Source organism: Centropristis striata, chromosome 20 (assembly GCF_030273125.1).
Source record: "Centropristis striata isolate RG_2023a ecotype Rhode Island chromosome 20, C.striata_1.0, whole genome shotgun sequence".
NCBI classification, from domain to species: Eukaryota; Metazoa; Chordata; class Actinopteri; order Perciformes; family Serranidae; genus Centropristis; species Centropristis striata.
In genome coordinates this window covers 32,613,849-32,635,584 of record NC_081536.1, presented here as the reverse complement: position 1 = coordinate 32,635,584, position 21,736 = coordinate 32,613,849, and the positions used below count along the sequence as shown (strand labels likewise).

The 21,736-nt window shown below is 36.8% G+C and overlaps 2 protein-coding genes across 3 annotated transcripts in view; both read right to left on the bottom strand.

Annotated features, from left to right (window-relative positions):
- The window catches only part of mmrn2a (multimerin 2a), a 31,453-nt gene extending 24,608 nt beyond the window's left edge, over positions 1-6,845 (bottom strand). The window contains exons 1-2 of the mRNA XM_059323771.1: positions 6,825-6,845; positions 5,571-5,800 (exon numbers count right to left, since the gene is read on the bottom strand). Coding sequence (XP_059179754.1) covers positions 5,571-5,800; positions 6,825-6,845 — 251 coding nt within the window. The remainder of the gene's footprint in view (positions 1-5,570; positions 5,801-6,824) is intronic.
- A 2,383-nt stretch (positions 6,846-9,228) lies between these two features.
- entpd6 (ectonucleoside triphosphate diphosphohydrolase 6) overlaps positions 9,229-21,736 on the bottom strand; it is a 28,029-nt gene continuing 15,521 nt past the window's right edge. For both annotated transcript variants that reach the window (XM_059359891.1, XM_059359892.1), the window contains 11 exons: positions 20,818-20,961; positions 20,290-20,365; positions 16,444-16,479; positions 16,200-16,288; positions 15,755-15,834; positions 15,490-15,554; positions 14,711-14,812; positions 14,474-14,614; positions 13,753-13,809; positions 11,381-11,514; positions 9,229-10,394 (listed from right to left, as the gene is read on the bottom strand). In XM_059359891.1, coding sequence (XP_059215874.1) covers positions 10,311-10,394; positions 11,381-11,514; positions 13,753-13,809; positions 14,474-14,614; positions 14,711-14,812; positions 15,490-15,554; positions 15,755-15,834; positions 16,200-16,288; positions 16,444-16,479; positions 20,290-20,365; positions 20,818-20,961 — 1,008 coding nt within the window. In that variant the 3' untranslated portion in view covers positions 9,229-10,310. The remainder of the gene's footprint in view (positions 10,395-11,380; positions 11,515-13,752; positions 13,810-14,473; positions 14,615-14,710; positions 14,813-15,489; positions 15,555-15,754; positions 15,835-16,199; positions 16,289-16,443; positions 16,480-20,289; positions 20,366-20,817; positions 20,962-21,736) is intronic.

Here is a 21,736-nt window from a genome sequence, read left to right as displayed (position 1 = left end):
CAACCCCAAACAAAGAAGACAGAGTGACAAACTGACTGACAGCACAAAATGAAACCAAATGTCTGAATGTTTGTGTTGGAAAGTTTCCATCTCTTCAGTCTTCTAAACACTCCGGCAGTTATTTTGTGATCTTTGGTCCTATTTTAATCCCGAAAGCACAACAAGTACAAAGTGGCAGGCCGAGACGTCTCCACTTTCTATTTCTGTGTCGCAAGAGTGACAGGGCTAATAGCTGCTCTCTCAGCCAATCAGGGCGGAGCAAGGGGGTGGGGCTTCTGGAGGTCTTTGAATCTTTACTGGGCTGGTTTGAAAAGTATGTTTTCTTTCATATGCTGAAACAGAAACTATAAAAACTGACATTATTGTTGTTGGAGTTTCATCTTTCCGAAGGCCTTGAACGGATCGTGTGTGATGAAAAAATAGATTAAATAAAAGCTAAAATTGTGATATTTCATCAAAATCACTATGTTCATCACATCTCATTTAAAATCTAGCCCAAATAAAAGCATTTGCACGAAGCAGAACTTTGTAGAGGACGTGTCTCACAGTGAACATGAGCTGACATCAGACAGAGATCAGATATCTGCAGCTGATAGTTCTGCTCTGATAGAAACTGAACTTCTCAGATGGAGCGAGTCTCTGAGATTCATCTGCATCACGTGAAGAAGAAACGTAGACGAGCGTTCAGTCCAACAGAGAGGATTAAACCTGACGATGAAGATTAAAGATTATTCCTCTGAAGTCGTTCCAGCAGCCTAAAACTTTTCCCCGCCAGCCTGCTGACGGTTTCAAACTCACCTGTGCATGAACGAGCTGATCACAGGTCTAAAGACTGGATGTTCAGGGGGAGACAGCAGGTCACACAGAAGTGGTGTTCATCATCTGAAAGCTGGAACCTGAAGATTAATCTGAGCTGCATAAAGTGGGCGTGTCATTAAAGAGGAGACTCGTGGGTTATCAACAGAAAGTGGACATGTCAGTAAAGAGGAGACTCGTGGGTTATCAACATAAAGTGGGCATGTACGTAAAGAGGAGACTCGTGGGTTATCAACATAAAGTGGGCATGTCATTAAAGAAGAGACTCGTGGGTTATAAGTATAAAGTGGGCATGTCAGTAAAGAGGAGACTCGTTGGTTATTAACATAAAGTGGGCATGTCATCAAAGAGGAGACTTGTGGGTTACTAACATAAAGTGGGCATGTCGTTAAAGAGGAGACTCGTGGGTTATTAACATAAAGTGGGCGTGTCAGTAAAGAGGAGACTCGTGGGTTATAAGTATAAAGTGGGCATGTCATTAAAGAGGAGACTCGTGGGTTATCAACATAAAGTGGGCGTGTCATTAAAGAGGAGACTCGTGGGGAGACATAGAACCCAGCTTATTCAGATATCAGTCAGAGATATCAGGACATGTTCAGTAACGATGTATTTCTCAGATCTTCTAGTTTCGTGTGATATCTTCGAGGGTTTAAAGGAAATGTGTCCTGTAGAATTCATCCACCTGCATGATCTTCAGTCTGATAACAACTGCAGCTTTTAAATCCACTTTTCTTCGTGTCGTCCTTTCATCTGCCAGCTGTGTCTCCAGCTGAGCGAGCAGCAAACCTTATCTGCAGCTTCAGCTCTCTTTGATCTGAACCGTCTGCTCACTGAGCTGCTTCTTCATCTTCTGATCAACTTTTACTTTGAAAGGATTTCAGCGAGTCCTTCGATTCAGCTGGGGAGGTCAAAGGTCACACCGATACATGAGAACAAATGGACAGAGTGAGCAGTTTCACTCTGATGAGACTTGCTGCATCGATCCGGACCTCAAACATTTCATAGATCTACTGTCACCTCTCAGCCTGGAAGCAACTGTCAATCTGAATTCAGAGCAATGAACTGAAACCAGACATGAAAAAATAATAAAAATGTGAATAAAAATGACCTGAAGGTAAAGCCTCACTCAACCAGCTCCAGCAGAAGGCCACAAATAGACGCAAAACTACGACAAAGAGACACAAAACTACTACAAAGGGACACAAAACTACCACAAAGAGACACAAAACTACCACAAAGAGACACAAAACCACCACAAAGAGACACAAAACCACCACAGAGAGACACAAAACTACCACAAAGAGACACAAAACTACCACAAAGAGACAAAACTACCAAAGAGAGACACAAAACTACCACAAAGAGACACAAAACCACCACAGAGAGACACAAAACTACCACAAAGAGACACAAAACTACCTCAAAGAGACAAAACCACCACAGAGAGACACAAAACTACCACAAAGAGACACAAAACCACCACAGAGAGACACAAAACTACCACAAAGAGACACAAAACTACCACAAAGAGACAAAACTACCACAAAGAGACACAAAACCACCACAAAGAGACACAAAACTACCACAAAGAGATGCAAAATCACCACAAAGAGGCACAAAGAGGCACAAAACTACCATAGAGAAACACAAAACTACCAGAGAGACAAAAACCACCACATAGAGACACAAAACTACCACAAAGAGACACAAAACTACCACAAAGAGACACAAAACCACCACGAGATGCAAAACTATCACAAAGAAACACAAATGAAAATGTCTTTAAGGCTAAAAATAGAACAGAAACGCTGCGAAGCCTGAAAATCTTCAGATCTTCTCTTCCTGCAGCCAAACAACAAACTGAAGTACCTGATGACCTCTGACCTCTGAGGCTGAGGCTAAAAACAACACAGAGAACCTGGGAAGCTGCTCTGTATCACAGACGTCACACAGCAGCGAGGGGCCCTCAGGGGCCACCAGGAATCTGCAGCGTAACGAGGCGATGTGACGAGGCCTGTCCCACACATTCACCCTCAAACACGCTTCAATGTTCGTCTGGAGCTCAAAGAGGCTACAACGAATAGATGCAAAAAGCAAAACCACAAAGACACAAAACCACCACGAAGAGACGCAGAACTACCACAACAGAACGTTTCCGTTATAAAAAGTGACCAAAACTTTTGTTAAAATGTTGATGTTAGTGTCAGAACTCTTTATTCTCCATGTTTCATTTAAAATAAACCAGATCCTGTTAAAAACATTAAATTCTGCTGTTTACACAGAGCTGAGAGGAGAGGACAGGACAGGAGAGGCTGTTTACACAGAGCTGAGAGGAGAGGACAGGAGAGGCTGGGAACATGACAATACTTCAACATGTGGAGAAATCTGGTTTGGTCATTTTATGTTGTTTTTTTTTTGTCATTTTGTGTCTTTTGTGTGTCATATTACATCGTTTTTTTAGGTAATTTTGTGTTGATATGTGGTCATTTTCTTTCTTTCCTTGGTAATTTTTCGTCTTTATACGTGGTAATTTGTGGGAGTGGGGTTTCGTGACACTTGTTTATATATATATATATATATATATATATATATATATATATATATAAAAATTACATTTTATTCCAGTTTTTTAACAATAATCAAAAAACAAAAATCACTATTCAATTTATAAACAAATTAATTCCATTTTATGCCATATAGAGCTGCAGGACTTATAGATTTATATAGATTTTATATGTTGCAGTGAAACACGAGGAAACAGAGAGGAGAATGTAAGAAGAAGCAGCTCGTTGGGGTTCGGAGGGTTGGATAGTTTTTATTGGACTAAAGATATTTCAGTGTGCTGAACAGACTTCAGAGCCGCTGCAGGTTTTATTTTAACTTCACACATGAAATAATAAACTGCAGGTAAAGATCGTTTGCTGCTCAGTGTGAAACCTGTGAAACGGGCTCGGTCTAATACCTGGAGGACAAACACAGAGGACACCTCCGAGGCTCTAAAACCATAAAACTAATGCACGGTGTGTGTGTGTGTGTGTGTGTGTGTGTGTGTGTGTGTGTGTGTGTGTGTCAGCATGCTGGCAGTCTAAACACTGACTGTTTGGTTCTTTGTTCAAATTTTTTTTCAGAGATGTTCTGGATTATTTTACAGGTTTTTTCTTGTTTTCTTTCTACATTAAGTGCAAATGCCATTAAAAAAATGACTTTTATTATAAATATGAACCATAAAATAATAAAAGCTGAAATCTGTAAATTAACATAATGGAACATTATAAATTGTTTTACAGTATTATTTTAATGTTTAATGTTAAATTACAGTGAATTCCATGTAAAAATACAATAAATACACATTATATTACTGGATGTAAAATTAAGGAAACTTTCTGTTTTTCTTACCATAAAACTTGATAAAAATCTTTTTTTAAAAACAACATAAATCTGTATTTTTTTTAGAGAAATGATCTGTAAATATAAATAAGGTTTCCAAAGTGCTGTGCAAAAAGATAAACACACTAAATAGATAAAACAATAAAAGCACAATAAAAAGAGCAGCAGACAGTAAAACGCTAAAATACAATAAGATAAAAATAGAATAAAACTAGAAATTAACTCTTAAAACAAGATAAATGATCTAACACTTCTAAATCTAAAGTTTTTTTGTAAGAAACTAATAATCATGAGGTCACTCTGCTCGGGCCAGTTCATCGCTGCTGGCAGCTTTAATTTATCTCGTTTTAAGAGTTAATTTCTTATTTTAAGTGTTCAACATGCTTATTTCTAGATTTAATACTCTTAATTTAAGAAATCTTGTCAAGTGAAATTATTGGCCTAAAACAGTGATTTAAGTTGGTAAAACTTGGAAATATAAATTACTGACATTTAGGGCAATAATGTAAGTTAGCACAACAAAGGAAGCCAGTTGTCTGCTCAAAAACAAGTTGGTGAGTTGTTGTTACTTATATCTTTAAGTTGGGGTTCACAACAAGGGACAATAGTTCTGATAACTCTTATTTCTTTGTTGGGAAATGCTGAAAGCCAACTTTCCAGTTGGCTCTGAACTTGAAGTCTCATTGTGGCTCTGCTGCCTGAGTCCACACAGGTAATCAACCCTTTATTAAATTAATTAAAATGATACAGGAATTTTATTCTGAGTTGTGTTGTGTAGTGTTGTACGTCTTTTGTTGGAGAAGGCAACCTACACATTTTCAACATTTAACAAAAACAGGTTTTTGGTCATTAGCGAAAGCTAGCGGCTAACTGATGCTAGCGGCTAACTGGTGCTAGTGACTAACTGATGCTAGCGGCTAACTGATGCTAGCGCCGCTGCTTGTTACAGCTACAAGAGTAGCCATTAGCGTATCAAAGCTAACACAAAATCGTGGTTGCAACATTAGCTGACATTTCATAGCGGCGTTTCAATCGTGCCAATTCAGCACATTGCAGAAGTTAGCAGAAGTAAGGATTAAAAGTTATTACGATGTAAAATTATAAGTTAGGACAACTTACAGTTGAGTTGAGCAAACTCAAAAACAAAACTTAAAATATTTAGTTTAATTGTCCAACTTAAAATGTAATTGAAGTTTGTTGCCTTGAAATTTTGAGTTCACCCAACTTTCCTTTTTTTTTTACAGTGTGTTTGTGTCATAGAGCTTCACCTACAAACACACATAAACACATTGTTTGTGTCAAACTTTCAAATCAGCCCTCAGGATTCTCACTGGATCAGTTTGAGTTTAGGATGCTGGTGGACTCACCCGGTCCGAGCGGGGTGGCTGCCTCGCTCTGCCAGCGGGGGGGAGTCTGTGGCCTGAAGCCCTCCTGGTTCTCCTCCTCCTCCTCCTCCTCCTCCTCCTCTCAGCTCCTCCTGGTCCTCCTCCACCTCGGGGTCTCGTGCTCTCACTGCACAGTGAGCGCTCACCAGTAAACCCAGCAGCAGCAGCAGCTCTCCCACCGCAGCCATGTCTGCCTCGAGTCCTCTAGTCCTCTAGTCCACACTGAGTGGAGCTCGCACGCCCACCAGCTGCTTTTAAACAGCTGGAGGAGAGAGAGAGAGAGAGACAGAGAGAGAGAGAGACAGAGAGAGAGAGAGGAGGAGGAGGAGGAGGAGGAGGCCACACCTCCTGCTTCCTCTACACCTCCAACAACATGAACTGGCCGTCTGGAAGAAAAACTCTGAAGAAAACCAGAGTGTAGAAATACTGTGACAAGTAAAAATTCCCACAAAAGTATAAACATCAGAATAAACTTTAACCCTTGGAGTCTTGGACTATTTTGTCCATTTTTTAATCCTTTTCATGTCTTTTCATGTCTTTTTTGTGTCTTTTTTTTAGTCTTTTTCGGTCATTATGTGTCTGTTGTTGTGTCTTCTTTTAGTTATTTTGTGTCGTTTTTGGTCATTTTGTGTCTGTTGTTGTGTCTTTTTTGGTCATTTTGTGTCTTTTTTTTAGTTTTTTTGTGTCTATTTTGGTCATTTTGTGTTTGTTGTTGTGTCTTTTTTAGTTATTTTGTGTCTTTTTTGTAATTTTGTTTATTTTTTTATTTTTTTGTGTCTATTTTGGTCATTTTGAGTATGTTGTTGTGTCTTTTTTATTTTGTTGTGTCTTTTTTGTGATTTTGTGTCTTTTTTAATCTTTTTTTATTTTTTGTGTCTATTTTGATCATTTTGTATTTGTTGTTGTGTCTTTTTTGTCATTTTGTGTCTTTTTTGGTCATTTTGTGTCTTTTTTTGTCATTTTGTGTCTGTTGTGTCTTTTTTGGTAATTTTTTGTCTTTTTTCAAGTCATTTTGTGTCCTTTTGTGTCTGAGAATATATAATGTATATTGCAACCTTCAGTTAAAACCTTCAATATATATACTCAGGTTTGAAGTTATATTCTCAGACTTTCAATTTATATTCTCAGGTCAGACTTTTTACTGTTTGTTTTATGATTTTTTTAAATTATATTATGTGCTAATAATCTAAAGAGAGATAAACTAAGTGCAGTGAGAAGTAAAATATTTGAGGCAACCCTCCTTGGCTGAGTCTTCATCCTGTTCCTGTGGAAGTGATAACAGAGGAAGCTGAGCGAGCTGCAGGAGAAACCACCTCCTTCCTCTCTGGCTGTGTGTGTGTGTGTGTGTGTGAGGATGCTGTATTTGTATCTTTGTGGGGACCAGCTGACAGTTTTCAACCTGCAGAGTGAGGACATTCTTTGAGAGTTAGGACCTGGTTTTAAACATGGAAAGCAGTTTGACTATTTATATGTACGGAGGGCTCAGTTTAAACACCACAGTGGTTCATGACACCAGTGTTGGTGGAAGTAATGTTCCCAAGTCGCAATTAAATTTAGCGAGGAGGAATTGGGCATGGTCATTTTCAAAGGTTCTGACATGCCCACTTTATACTGATAACCCACGAGTCTCCTCTTTACTGACACGCCCACTTTATGCTGATAACCCACGAGTCTCCTCTTTACTGACATGCCCACTTTATGTTGATAACCCACGAGTCTCTTTACTGACATGCCCACTTTGTGTTAATAACCCACGAGTCTCCTCTTTACTGACATGCCCACTTTATGTTGATAACCCACGAGTCTCTTTACTGACATGCCCACTTTATGTTAATAACCCACAAGTCTCCTCTTTACTGACATGCCCACTTTATGTTGACAACCCACAAGTCTCCTCTTTACTGACATGCCCACTTTATACTGATAACCCACGAGTCTCCTCTTTACTGACATGCCCACTTTATACTGATAACCCACGAGTCTCCTCTTTACTGACACGCCCACTTTATGTTAATAACCCACAAGTCTCCTCTTTACTGACATGCCCACTTTATGTTGACAACCCACGAGTCTCTTTACTGACATGCCCAATTTATGTTAATAACCCACGAGTCTCCTCTTTACTGACATGCCCACTTTATGCTGATAACCCACGAGTGTCCTCTTTACTGACATGCCCACTTTATGTTAATAACCCACGAGTGTCCTCTTTACTGACATGCCCACTTTATGTTGATAACCCATGAGTCTCCTCTTTACTGACACGCCCACTTTATGTTAATAACCCACAAGTCTCCTCTTTACTGACATGCCCACTTTATACTGATAACCCACGAGTCTCCTCTTTACTGACACGCCCACTTTATGTTAATTACCCACAAGTCTCCTCTTTACTGACATGCCCACTTTATGTTGACAACCCACGAGTCTCTTTACTGACATGCCCACTTTATGCTGATAACCCACGAGTGTCCTCTTTACTGACACGCCCACTTTATGTTAATAACCCACGAGTCTCCTCTTTACTGACATGCCCACTTTATGCTGATAATCCACGAGTCTCCTCTTTACTGACATGCCCACTTTATTTTTATAAATGTAAATGTATGTATTTTTGGTATTTTTACATAGAATTTACTGTAATTTCACATTCAATTGAACAATGATGTTTCAAAAAATCTTTTATGTCTTCATATTAATTTACAGATTTCAATTTTTATTTAATGGTCAATATTTGTATTAAATGTAATGCACCTTTTACTATGGTATTTACACATTTACACTCAAATCCTGTAAAATAATACAGCACATTTCTGGAAATAACTTGTTTTTAAGAGTATTGAGGGCGATACTGTCTCAGCTTGAACTGGTTGAACTAACGGGGGAAACGGACGTCTGACATCAAGTTTATTTGTTTGATTTGACATTTAAATGTGAAAGTAGATTAAAGTGAGTTGAACTGAAGTAGAAAACGAGAGCGCTGATGAGAGACAGGACTTCCACTGGGAAAGAGGAGGTGGTGGTGGTGGAGGAGGAGGAGGAGGAGGAGGGTGGAGGTCACTTCCGATCATTGTTTCGGAGCGGTTTTAAATGTGTGGCAGAGAAAGAGCAGGATACTGAAGTGAGAGACGTTTCTCCTTCAGTCTGAGTGTCCAAGAGGTGACGTTGTCCCGCTTTCAGAGGTCGTAACAGAGGCGTTACAGGGGTTAATTCATTATAATTAATTAATTAAATTACAAGAAAACAAAAAAGAAAAATGTTTATGGATCAAAATGTAATGGTTTCCTGTCTTTCACTTCATACAGAACCAGTCGTAGGTTTGTACACACCTGCTTAACCAGGAAACCCCAGGACAAGGCTGTTTTTCAAAGTAAAAGCCACCACAATGTAAGTATATCTCAATAGGAAGTTATGTTATTTTATCAATTAATGTATTAATGGACATGTTAGTGCTGTATGATCTATCTAACTGTGGATATTTTCATTGGAGGAAGGGGCCGAGAATTTCTTATTTTCATTGAAAAATAAGAAATAATATTTTTTTTTGTACATTATTATTATATTTTCACATTCATTGGGCAGCGTTTGACTTCATGATCGATAATCTCACTGGAGAGGAGAAGAATAAACAAGTTTCAGATGAAATTCATCACGTCAGTTTTATTGCAAACAAACACAAACAGGAAGTAGAAAACAAACAGAAAACGTGTCCGTCTACTCCGATGGAGAAACTTTTTACTGACACACATTTAATAAAAATGCTCCAAAGCTTCAAAAGTCATTAATAACTGAAACATCTACTTCGTTTCTGTAAAAAACTTTTTGATATGATCGATATTGATTTGGCACAAACATTCATTCTCAGTACAAACAAAAAAAACCTCAAACTCCTTTACTCCAGATGTTCCAGATGTGAAAGGAGAAATTAAATGTTTAAAAGAGGTCACTGGAGGTAAAGTCTGAATAAAAACCGCTGCTCCAAGTATTCTGAGGTTTTACTCACATTAAAGTACTCAAACTTCTGTTAAAAGTCCTGCATTCACTGAATAAAAGTATGAGTACTTTATAAAAGTATTATTATTATTATTGATGCATTTAATGAGGTCACTGTGGTTCATATTGAAGCTTTGTGCAGCTGAGGGGCAGCGGAGCGTCTGATTGGACGGTCAGACGTGATGTCAGCTGACTCCAGTCCTCTTTCTTTTCTTTAAGTTCGTTTATTTTAATTTAATTTTTCTGTTAGTCATTTGTATGTTTTTTTTTTTCTTCAGATACCTTCTTTTTCTTTCAAATGTTATAATGTATTTATCTATTAATTTAAATTTAATTCAATGCCATTTTATGAATTTATAATTATTTTTTTCTTTTTTAGATGTATATTTTTTATTTGAATTTAATTCAATTTTATGGTATTTTATTAATTTATTTTCATCCTTTCTTTTTTAATATGTATTTAGTTATTGACTTAAATTGGATTTAATGATATTTAATTCTAATTTATTATTGTATATTCATTTTAATGAAATTTTCGGTTTTATTCTATTTATTTTGTTATTTTTATTCCATTTATTTTTTATTCTTTCCTCAGGTCTCAGTGACATCACCTGGAGCCGGCCAATAGGAGAGCTGCTTCATCCTGCAGGTGTCATGGGGGGGGTCGGGGGGTGAGGTCACTGCGAGTCAACATTCAGGATGTTCGTGAGGTTTTTCACAATAAAAGCATCAGTGTCTCTTCAGGGACTCAATGTAATGAAAAGTGGCTCCGAGGGCCCAACTGGTCTCCACCTGGTGGATCGTCCTCGCCAGCTGCAACACACAAAGAAATATAGATGAAATTAAAATAAATACATTAAATAACATAGAATAAAAATAATGAAAAATTTAAATAATGACATAAGAAACGCAGAACTCATGAGGAAAAAAATATATATTAAAGTTAAATAAATAAATACAAATTCAAAATAAAGATAAATAGAGAGGGGACTCGAGGGAAAAAAAAGAATAAAACAGCAATACAAATGTATTTAAATAAATATAAATTTTAAAAAGAGAATGAAAGGGGAATAAGAGGAGGATATAATAATAATAATAATAATAATAATAAATAATGTAAATAAATATAGACAAATAAAAGAATTAAGAGAAATAGAATAAATAAATACAAATTTTAGAAATAGAAAGGGGAAATAGAGGAGGAAACAAATAATAAATGATAAATGAATAAATAACATATAACAGTATTCAATTTAAATAAATATAGACAAATTAAAAAATTAAGAGAAATGGAATAAATAAAACTTTTTTTTTAAAATAGAGGAAACAAATAATAAATTATAAATAAATAAATAACATAATAATATTAAATTTAAATAAATATAGACAAATAAAAAAATAAGAGAAATATAATAAATAAATACAATTTTGAAAGAAAGGGGAAAAATAGGATTAAATAAATAAATAAATAACATATAATAATATTAAATTCAAATAAATATAGACAAATAAAAAAATTAAGAGAAATAGAATAAAGAAATAAAAGTTTTAAAATTAGAAAGAAAGGGGAAATAGAGGAGTAAACAAATAATAAATGATAAATAAATAAATAAATAAATAACATATAATAATATTAAATTTAAATCAATATAGACTAATTAAAAATGAAGAGAAAAGAAAAGGGAAACAGCGAAGGATGTAAATGATAAATGATAATGATATGAAATCAGACTCCGGTCCAGGTCCTGGTCCAGGTTCTGGTCCAGGTTCTGGTCCAGGTCCTGGTCCAGACTCGTCACCTTGAAGTGCTTGTCGGGGGGGAAGCCGAGCTCCTGCAGCAGGACTGAGATGTAGACCAGGTCCAGGCAGAGAAAGGGGCTCTGAGGGGGGGCGGGGCTCTGCGGGGGGGCGGGGCTCTGCAGCTCGCCACACACTGACACAGAAAACAACAACAAACACCTCACTGATTTAACAAATAATAACAATAACATTTAACATGAGCTGAACATGAGAAGATGATATTTCATGTAATTATGGTGCTGACCACCAGGGGGAGCTGTCTCACCTCTATAATATAACATGTAATAATAATACTGAGCTGTCTCACCTCTTTAATATAACATGTAATAATAATACTGAGCTGTCTCACCTCTTTAATATAACATGTAATAATAATACTGAGCTGTCTCTCCTCTTTAATATAACATGTAATAATAATACTGAGCTGTCTCACCTCTATAATATAACATGTAATAATAATACTGAGCTGTCTCTCCTCTATAATATAACATGTAATAATAATACTGAGCTGTCTCACCTCTATAATATAACATGTAATAATAATACTGAGCTGTCTCACCTCTATAATATAACATGTAATAATAATGCTGAGCTGTCTCACCTCTTTAATATAACATGTAATAATAATACTGAGCTGTCTCACCTCTATAATATAACATGTAATAATAATGCTGAGCTGTCTCTCCTCTTTAATATAACATGTAATAATATTGCTGAGCTGTCTCACCTCTATAATATAACATGTAATAATAATGCTGAGCTGTCTCACCTCTATAATATAACATGTAATAATAATGCTGAGCTGTCTCACCTCTTTAATATAACATGTAATAATAATGCTGACCACCAGGGGGAGCTGTCTCACCTCTTTAATATAACATGTAATAATAATACTGAGCTGTCTCACCTCTTTAATATAACATGTAATAATAATGCTGAGCTGTCTCACCTCTTTAATATAACATGTAATAATAATACTGAGCTGTCTCACCTCTTTAATATAACATGTAATAATAATGCTGACCACCAGGGGGAGCTGTCTCACCTCTTTAATATAACATGTAATAATAATACTGAGCTGTCTCACCTCTATAATATAACATGTAATAATAATGCTGAGCTGTCTCACCTCTTTAATATAACATGTAATAATAATACTGAGCTGTCTCACCTCTTTAATATAACATGTAATAATAATGCTGACCACCAGGGGGAGCTGTCTCACCTCTTTAATATAACATGTAATAATAATACTGAGCTGTCTCACCTCTTTAATATAACATGTAATAATAATGCTGACCACCAGGGGGAGCTGTCTCACCTCTTTAATATAACATGTAATAATAATACTGAGCTGTCTCACCTCTTTAATATAACATGTAATAATAATGCTGACCACCAGGGGGAGCTGTCTCACCTCTTTAATATAACATGTAATAATAATGCTGAGCTGTCTCTCCTCTTTAATATAACATGTAATAATATTGCTGAGCTGTCTCACCTCTATAATATAACATGTAATAATAATGCTGAGCTGTCTCACCTCTATAATATAACATGTAATAATAATGCTGAGCTGTCTCACCTCTTTAATATAACATGTAATAATAATGCTGACCACCAGGGGTAGCTGTCTCACCTCTTTAATATAACATGTAATAATAATACTGAGCTGTCTCACCTCTTTAATATAACATGTAATAATAATGCTGACCACCAGGGGGAGCTGTCTCACCTCTTTAATATAACATGTAATAATAATGCTGAGCTGTCTCACCTCTTTAATATAACATGTAATAATAATACTGAGCTGTCTCACCTCTTTAATATAACATGTAATAATAATGCTGACCACCAGGGGGAGCTGTCTCACTTCTTTAATATAACATGTAATAATAATACTGAGCTGTCTCACCTCTATAATATAACATGTAATAATAATGCTGAGCTGTCTCACCTCTTTAATATAACATGTAATAATAATACTGAGCTGTCTCACCTCTTTAATATAACATGTAATAATAATGCTGACCACCAGGGGGAGCTGTCTCACCTCTTTAATATAACATGTAATAATAATACTGAGCTGTCTCACCTCTTTAATATAACATGTAATAATAATGCTGACCACCAGGGGGAGCTGTCTCACCTCTTTAATATAACATGTAATAATAATACTGAGCTGTCTCACCTCTATAATATAACATGTAATAATAATGCTGAGCTGTCTCACCTCTTTAATATAACATGTAATAATAATACTGAGCTGTCTCACCTCTATAATATAACATGTAATAATAATGCTGAGCTGTCTCACCTCTTTAATATAACATGTAATAATAATGCTGACCACCAGGGGGAGCTGTCTCACCTCTTTTGGCCGCGTCGATGTAATCGGACACTCGGATGGTTCCTCCCGTCTTCTCCTCTAAACATTCACACATTAAATATTTAAAACATTTATTAATATGCCATTAAATGTATGAAAATAATAACAGTAAAAATATAATATAATAATAATTAATACAATGTAATAAAAATAAAATAAATGTTTGTTTGAATTATCTTTTTCCATTTGATATATCTTTCATTATTTTGACATTTATTTAAAATTGCATTTATTACATTTTAAACATTTAAATAAATAAAAAATAAATGCAAAAATATAAAATGAAATGACTGGACACACCAAAATAATTTTAAAAATGAATGAATTAAATTTAATATGAATTATTATTTGTTTGAATTTGCATCTTTATAGTCTTATTGTTTAACTTTTTGTTTACTTTACTTTTTATGCTTTTTCTTTTTCAAATAATGAATTATTTTTCTATTTATTTGACACTTTGTGTGTTCATTATTCAATTGAAAAAAAAACCTTATTGACATTTAAAATAAATTAAAATAATGAAAAAATAACTTCTGTTTTTTATTATTTTATTTTATTACCGTTATTATTATTATTTTATTTTTTATTACTGGATTCATAATAACAAAAATCATTTTATTATTATTATAATTATCATTATTATTATTTTTACTACTGTAATTAGTTTTTAGCATTGTTGTTGTTGTTGTTGTTGTTGTGTTACCGATGACCCCGAGGTCGACGGCGCGGTCGTAGTAGTAGGAGGAGGCGTAGAAGTGGCGCTCTGCGGCCTCGGCTGCCTTCAGCACCTTCCTGTCCAGAACCTTCTGCACCCGAGTCCTGCACGCCTCGTAGGGCCGGTCCCCTGATACACACACACAGACACACACACAGGGTTGCTAAGTGCCCCGCTGCATGCTGGGTAACCACAGCGACCAATCACAGCCCTGCAGACTCTCACCTGTCTCCTGTCCTCTCACCGTGTACACCACCTCCCCATGCTCCCAGCTGGACGACGAGTCAGGGGACACACAGGGACTGAACAGCTCTCTGCTGCCCCCTACTGAGAGACAGACAGGCAGAGAGAGACAGACAGGGAGAGAGACAGACAGGCAGAAAGAGTGAGACAGGCAGAGAGACAGACAGGCAGAGAGACAGACAGGGAGAGAGACAGACAGGGAGAGAGACAGACAGGGAGAAAGAGTGAGACAGGCAGAGAGAGAGACAGGCAGGCAGAGAGACAGACAGGCAGAGAGACAGACAGGGAGAGAGAGTGAGACAGGCAGAGAGACAGACAGGGAGAGAGACAGACAGGGAGAAAGAGTGAGACAGGCAGAGAGAGAGGAAAGCAGTGTGAGAGAGACAGGCAGTCAGAGTGAGACAGACAGAGTGAGAGAGACAGGAAGGCAGTGTGAGACAAAGAGAGACAGACAGAGAGAGAGAGAGGCAAAGAGAAAGACAGGAAGTCAGTCAGTCAGTCAGTCAGACAGACAGACAGGCAGCATCTCTGCAGCTTCTTACATCAACAGCTGGCAGGAAGAATTAATCTTGCTGTTATTAAAAGATTAGATAATGGCTTATTTATCTGTGTGTGTGTGTGTGTGTGTGTGTGTGTGTGTGTGTGTGTGTGTGTGTGTGAGATGAAAGCGAACTGAAAAAACAAGAAGAACTGCTGCCTGGCCTATAATAATAATAATAATAATAATAATAATAATAATAATAATAATAAGGAGTACGTACGAGGAGAAGCTTCGACGCCTCCTAACACGGCGAGACGAGCTGACATCAGACCCAGACCCAGATAACTGGACACACACACACACACACACACACACACACACACACACACACACACACACACACAGACATTATGTTTATATTCAGTTACACAAAGAATACAGTAATTTATTCATTCAGTTATCTGTTAGCTAAACAATGTGTGTGTGTGTGTGTGTGTGTGTATGTGTGTGTGTGTGTGTGTGTGTGTGTGTGTGTGTGTGTGTACCTGTGAGTGTAGACGGTGTGTGTGTTGTTGAACATCTGGAAGGACCTGATGAAGTCGATGGGAGACGTCTGGATGGTCCTCTGTACAGAGAGACAGGCAGTGGGACATCAGGAGGAGGAGGAGGAGGAGGAGGAGGAGGAGGAGGAGGAGGAGCAGGAAGAGGAGGAAGAGGAGGAGGAGGAGCAGGAGGAGAGGAGAGGAGGAGGAGGAGAGGAGAGGAGGAGGAGCAGGAGGAGAGGAGAGGAGAGGAGAGGAGGAGGAGCAGGAAGAGGAGGAGGAGGAGAGGAGAGGAGGAGGAGGAGGAGGAGGAGGAAGAGCAGGAGGAGCAGGAAGAGGAGGAGGAGGAGCAGGAGGAGGAGGAGGAGCAGGAAGAGGAGGAGGAGGAGGAGGAGGAGGAGGAAGAGCAGGAGGAGCAGGAAGAGGAGGAAGAGGTGCTGGGCCTCACCTCGTCCTGAGGGCTGAAGGTGATCTGGGTGGATCCTCCTCCCAGGTCCAACATCCCCGCTGTGGGAGAACCAGACCTGTGGAGATCACCTGGAGAACACACACACACACACACACACACACACACACACACACACACACACACACACACACACACACACACACACACACACACACACCTGAGACCTGCACTGTGTGTGTGTGTGTGTGTGTGTGTGTGTGTGTGTGTGTGTGTGTGTTCTCACCAGTGAGGAAGTTGACGGTGATCCAGGCAGAAATCCCTGAACAGAAGAGAGCAGAAACAACATTATATTTAATGTCCCAGATCAGAAGTTCAATATTGAATCTGAACAATATTATTACTGCAAAATATAAATATATAAACTTCTTGATCCAAACATTATTATTATTATTATTATTATTATTATTGAGTGTGCTTGTAAAAGCATACTATATGTTATTGTTCTGTTTCTTCCGTGTTTTTTTCCAGTCGACTACTCAAGTTTTGGTCGCACATACACAAAATACAAAATACAAAATACACTAAAAATGTATCAAATCGACCGACTCGCCCATGACAAGTGTGCTGTGACTTTTCTAAGGGTTTCGGCAAACGGTTTTCAAATTATTCGGCAAAAAATCGCCAAAAAATCCCCCCAATGTTACCCTAGGGAGAGGCTAGAGTGTATGACATCATCGCTAGAGTGCAAATGGAGGGAAAAATTTGTCAAAAAACAAATTTGGAAACTGCGCTCGAGGCCGCAAATGACGCTCACCAACAACAAAATGATATATCATTTTCATATTTTTTTATTATTATTATTGGTCAATTTTAGTCAAATATACAAAATCAGGGCCTCATTTTAAGTTCGACTATGTGTGGCTAATTTTGTATGTTTGAATAAAAATTAACCAATAATAATGAAAAAACCATGAAAATTATATATCAATTTGTTGGTCACGAGTTGCCTTAAAATATGGAAAAAAAAGTTGGTATCAACTTTTTTCTACATGTCCTAAAACCAGTCAAATGTCACGGGGTCCTCTTTGACCCCTGAGGACCATGGCTGCTATAAAAATGTATAAAACACGTAAAAATGTATGAAGAAATCTATATTATTTATAAAGGATGCAAAGGGGCACATTTGCAAGCAATTCTATGGAAGTTAGCCGATATTAATGGTATGATGAAAATGATTTGGGGTCAAAAAAAGGAGCCCGGGAGGTTAAAGTGCAGATTGTGTGAGAGCTGAAGGAGAAGAAGGAGGATCATGGCGGCGGTGCATTACAGCCTTTTACTGGCGCGCCCTGTGACCGTGATTAAAGGCTTCGTCCACCAGCTTTAAGGAGCTATTTCCAAACAAAACAAACAAGTGCGGCGGCAGAGACTGGGCTGCAGGTCGGGGAGCTAAACAGCGGCACTTAGCGCCCCCCGCTAACCACTCAGAGGGCGCATTAACGTGCAGGACGGCGGCGGGTAATCTGGGCGCAGATAAGAGGCGCGGCCGTAATAAGGCTGATGGAAGAGGGTCCATTAGGGGGAAAGTGGGGCGAGTTAATTCACTGATCATTAAAAGACATTTATGGGAGTAACGAGCTGATCCCACGCACACAGAAGGAGAAAACAGTCCGCCTCAGGACTCAGGACATAATCACCCCCCCCCCAACCCCCTTTAAGATTAAGCGGGACATTATCCCTCGGGCCATAATTGCTTGTATGAACTACTTTAAAAGGATTGGATTAGAAGAGTGCGAGCGGCGTGTGCACAGACACATGTCGGACATATAAACGCCACATAGATTCAGTGCAGCAGGAAGGAGGAGAAGAAGACAGGTCACAGCTGGGACAACATCTGGATCCATATCACACACTTTGATATGTTTCAACACTAAACACTTTGTTCTCATTTCTCTCATCATTACTGTGTTATTCTAAACAAACATGCTGGAGTTCTTCTGACTCCACACAGCTGCAGGACGCAGAGATTTATACTGACTTTAAACATTTCTAAATGTAGATTATAAATATAATGTATAGTTTTGTATGTAAACATATTTTATGCATAATTTCTATTTTTTATATATACCTTTTTTAAACATATTTTAAATATAATACATATTTTTTGTATGTATACATATTTTAAACATATTTTAATATATTTTTAATATATATATATACACACACACATATTTTATACATATTTTAAATATGTCTGATTTTTTGAAATATATATAAACATTTTATCCGTATTTAAAATATATTTTATATTTATTTTAAATATATTAATTTTTCTACATATATTATATATATATATATATATATATATATTTTAAATATATTTTATATGTACTTATGTATTATTTTTTATTTCAAACGTCTTTTGTATATATTTTATAGATATTTTTATATATATTAGACTTATTTTAAATATATTTATTCTTCTACATATATTATATATATATTTTAAATATATTTTAGATATATTTATATTTTGCTTTATATTTTAAACGTCTATTGTATATATTTTATAGATATTTTTATATATATTTTAGACTTATTTTAAATATATTTATTTCTCTACATATATTATATATATATATATAAATATTTTAAATATATTTTATATATATTTATATATTGTTTTATATTTTAAAAATCTTTTGTACATATTTAATACTTATTTAGAATATATTTATTTTTCTACATATATTTTATACACATACATATATATTTTAAACAGATTTCATACATATATCTTTTATTTAAACATCTTTTGTATATATTTTATAGATATTTTATACATATATTATATTATATTATATATATGTAAATATATTTTAAATATGTATGTTATACATATTTTGCATCTATTTTATACAGATATTATCCATATATTTGCTGTGCTGCAGTGGGATGTGAAGAGCCTGAACAGGTAAACCAGCAGAGCGCTCGCTCTAATTTCTAATCTTGCGTATGGTTTAATCCTCCATATTGGCGTTTCTCGTTGGGGAAATCAGCGCGGAGCTCCGAGGAGGATTAAACAAATGAAACGGCGAGGAGACGGAGACTCTCTGTAATCTAATAACCTCATCAGCTGTTAAAGGACCATTCTGCTGCTTCCTCTTCAGGTTTTATTCCTCCACTGTGTGATTGTGTGAACTGGAGCCTCGTCACAAACCAACATGGCAGCACGGCGGGCGCTGACTCAGCAAACCCTCCGCTGCTGCCGGCGCCAAATGTATAAATGTAACTTCTTGATCCCCTCATTATTATTATTGTTATTATTATTATTATTATTGAGTGTGCTTGAAAAACCACACTACATGTTATTCACCGGACTTATTCCTAATCCTATTTATTCTTCCAATTCTTCCGTGTTTTTTTGGTCGAACATACACTAAAAAGGTATCAAATGGACCGGCTCGCCCATGAGAAGTGTGCTGTGACTTTTCTAAGGGTTTCCATAAACGGTTTTCAAATTATTCGGCAAAAACACGTCAAAAAATCCCCCCAATGTAACCCTATGGAGAGGCTAGAGTGGTGATGTCATTGCTAGAGTGCAGAGGGAGAGAAAAAAATGTCAAAAAATAAATTTGGAAACTGCGCTTGAGGCTGCAGATGACACTCACCAACAACAAAATTATGTATAATTTTCTTTTTTTAATTATTATTATCGGTCAATTTTAGTCAAATCAGGGCCTCATTTTAAGTTCGACTACGTGTGGCTAATTTTTGTATATTTGACTAAAATTGACCAATAATAATGAAAAAAAAAAAAAATTATATATCAATTTGTCGGTCACGAGTTGCCTTAAAAGATGGAAAAAAAAGTTGGTATTAACTTTTTCTACATGTCCTAAAACCAGTCAAATGTCACAGGGTCCTCTTTCACCCCCGGGTGCTATAAAAATGTATAAAACACGTAAAAATGTCTGAAGAAATATATATGGAAAAGATGCAGAGGGGCACATATGCTGAACATTTCAAGCAATTCTATGGAAGTTAACCGATATTAATGGTATGATGAAAATGATTTGGGGTCAGAAAGGAGCCCGGGAGGGTTAGCAGAGACACTTTAAAGAGTTCGTACCTTCGTCGGTGCCGTCCATGATGGACACGCTGTCGTCTCTGGACAGGAAGGGAGACTCCACGAACAGCGCCCTCACCTGGACACACAGAGAAACACACAGCGTTCAGCACCAGCCTCGCTCTCAACTTCACTCACCCAACATGTTCAAACAGACAACAACTACAATAATTATTATAATAACAAGTATTATTATTATAATTATAATTATTATAATATTCACCTGACACAAACACACATGGAATAAAAAAATGATAGTTCTGATTGAAGCTGCACTGAAACACATGAGATGCATTACACGAGTGTGTGTGTGTGTGTGTGTGTGTGTGTGTGTGTTATTATTTTAATATAATAATATCTTAATATTGTGTGTAATCAGCTCATTCAGTCTGAAGCTTCAGATTAAACACATTCTGGCTCGCTGCTCCAGTTCTCTTATTACTGATCACTTAAAAGCTTTAATAGACTTCTGGCTTTTTGGACATCATGATGGAGTGTGTGTCTGTGTGTGTGTGTGTGTGTGTGTGTGACCTGGTCCAGCAGGTGTGTAGCCTTCTCTCCAGGCAGCAGGCGGAGGCCGGCCGTGGCCCTCAGGACCACCGGGGTGACGTCCCACACGGAGGAGGGGACGCTGGACTGGGCCACCTCCAGGAGCCCCCTGAGTCCTGCTGCACACTGCACACACACACACACACACACACACACACACACACACACACAGTTATACATTTAATATAACACACATGGATCATCATTTAAACTGCAGCGTTTAAGGTTGAATCCAGAGTACATTGATTTTATTATTTTAATTTTTTAACCCTTAATAGGACACTCATTGAAATACTTGCAAATTCCTAATTTCAACCCTAGAGAATATTGGAGGATATTACATACTGCCAGAATGTGTAAAAAAACATCGGACCCAGGGGAGGGGGGTAATATTTAGAGAAAATAGTTTACTAGATTAAAGTGGCGAATCTATGAGAAAAAAATGTGCAGATTGATGAGATTTAAAGTGGTGAATCTGGGAGAAAAAAGTTGCTTTTTTTCTTGTAAATCTGCGACTTTTTCCGCGCAGATTTGCCACTTTAAATCTCATAAATCTGCAACTTTTTTTTTTTTTGTAGATTTGTCAATTTAATCTAGTAAATTTGCAACTTTTTTCACGAAATATTAAGTTACCAAATACGGTTCTTCGCCCAATAAAGGGTTAAGAGAAACCTTAAGACTTTTTTATTTAGCTTTTACTTGAACCATTTAAAAAAAAATTTCTGCTCATGCATCTTAGTGTTACAACATCTTCTCTTTTATTTATTTATTCATTTGCTATTATTTGTGAGTCTATTATATATATATATTTATATATATTTCAACATGCTTTACTTTTTAATTAATTATTACTATTTATTTTTTTATTATTTTCATCTTTTTATCTATCTTTATTACTTTA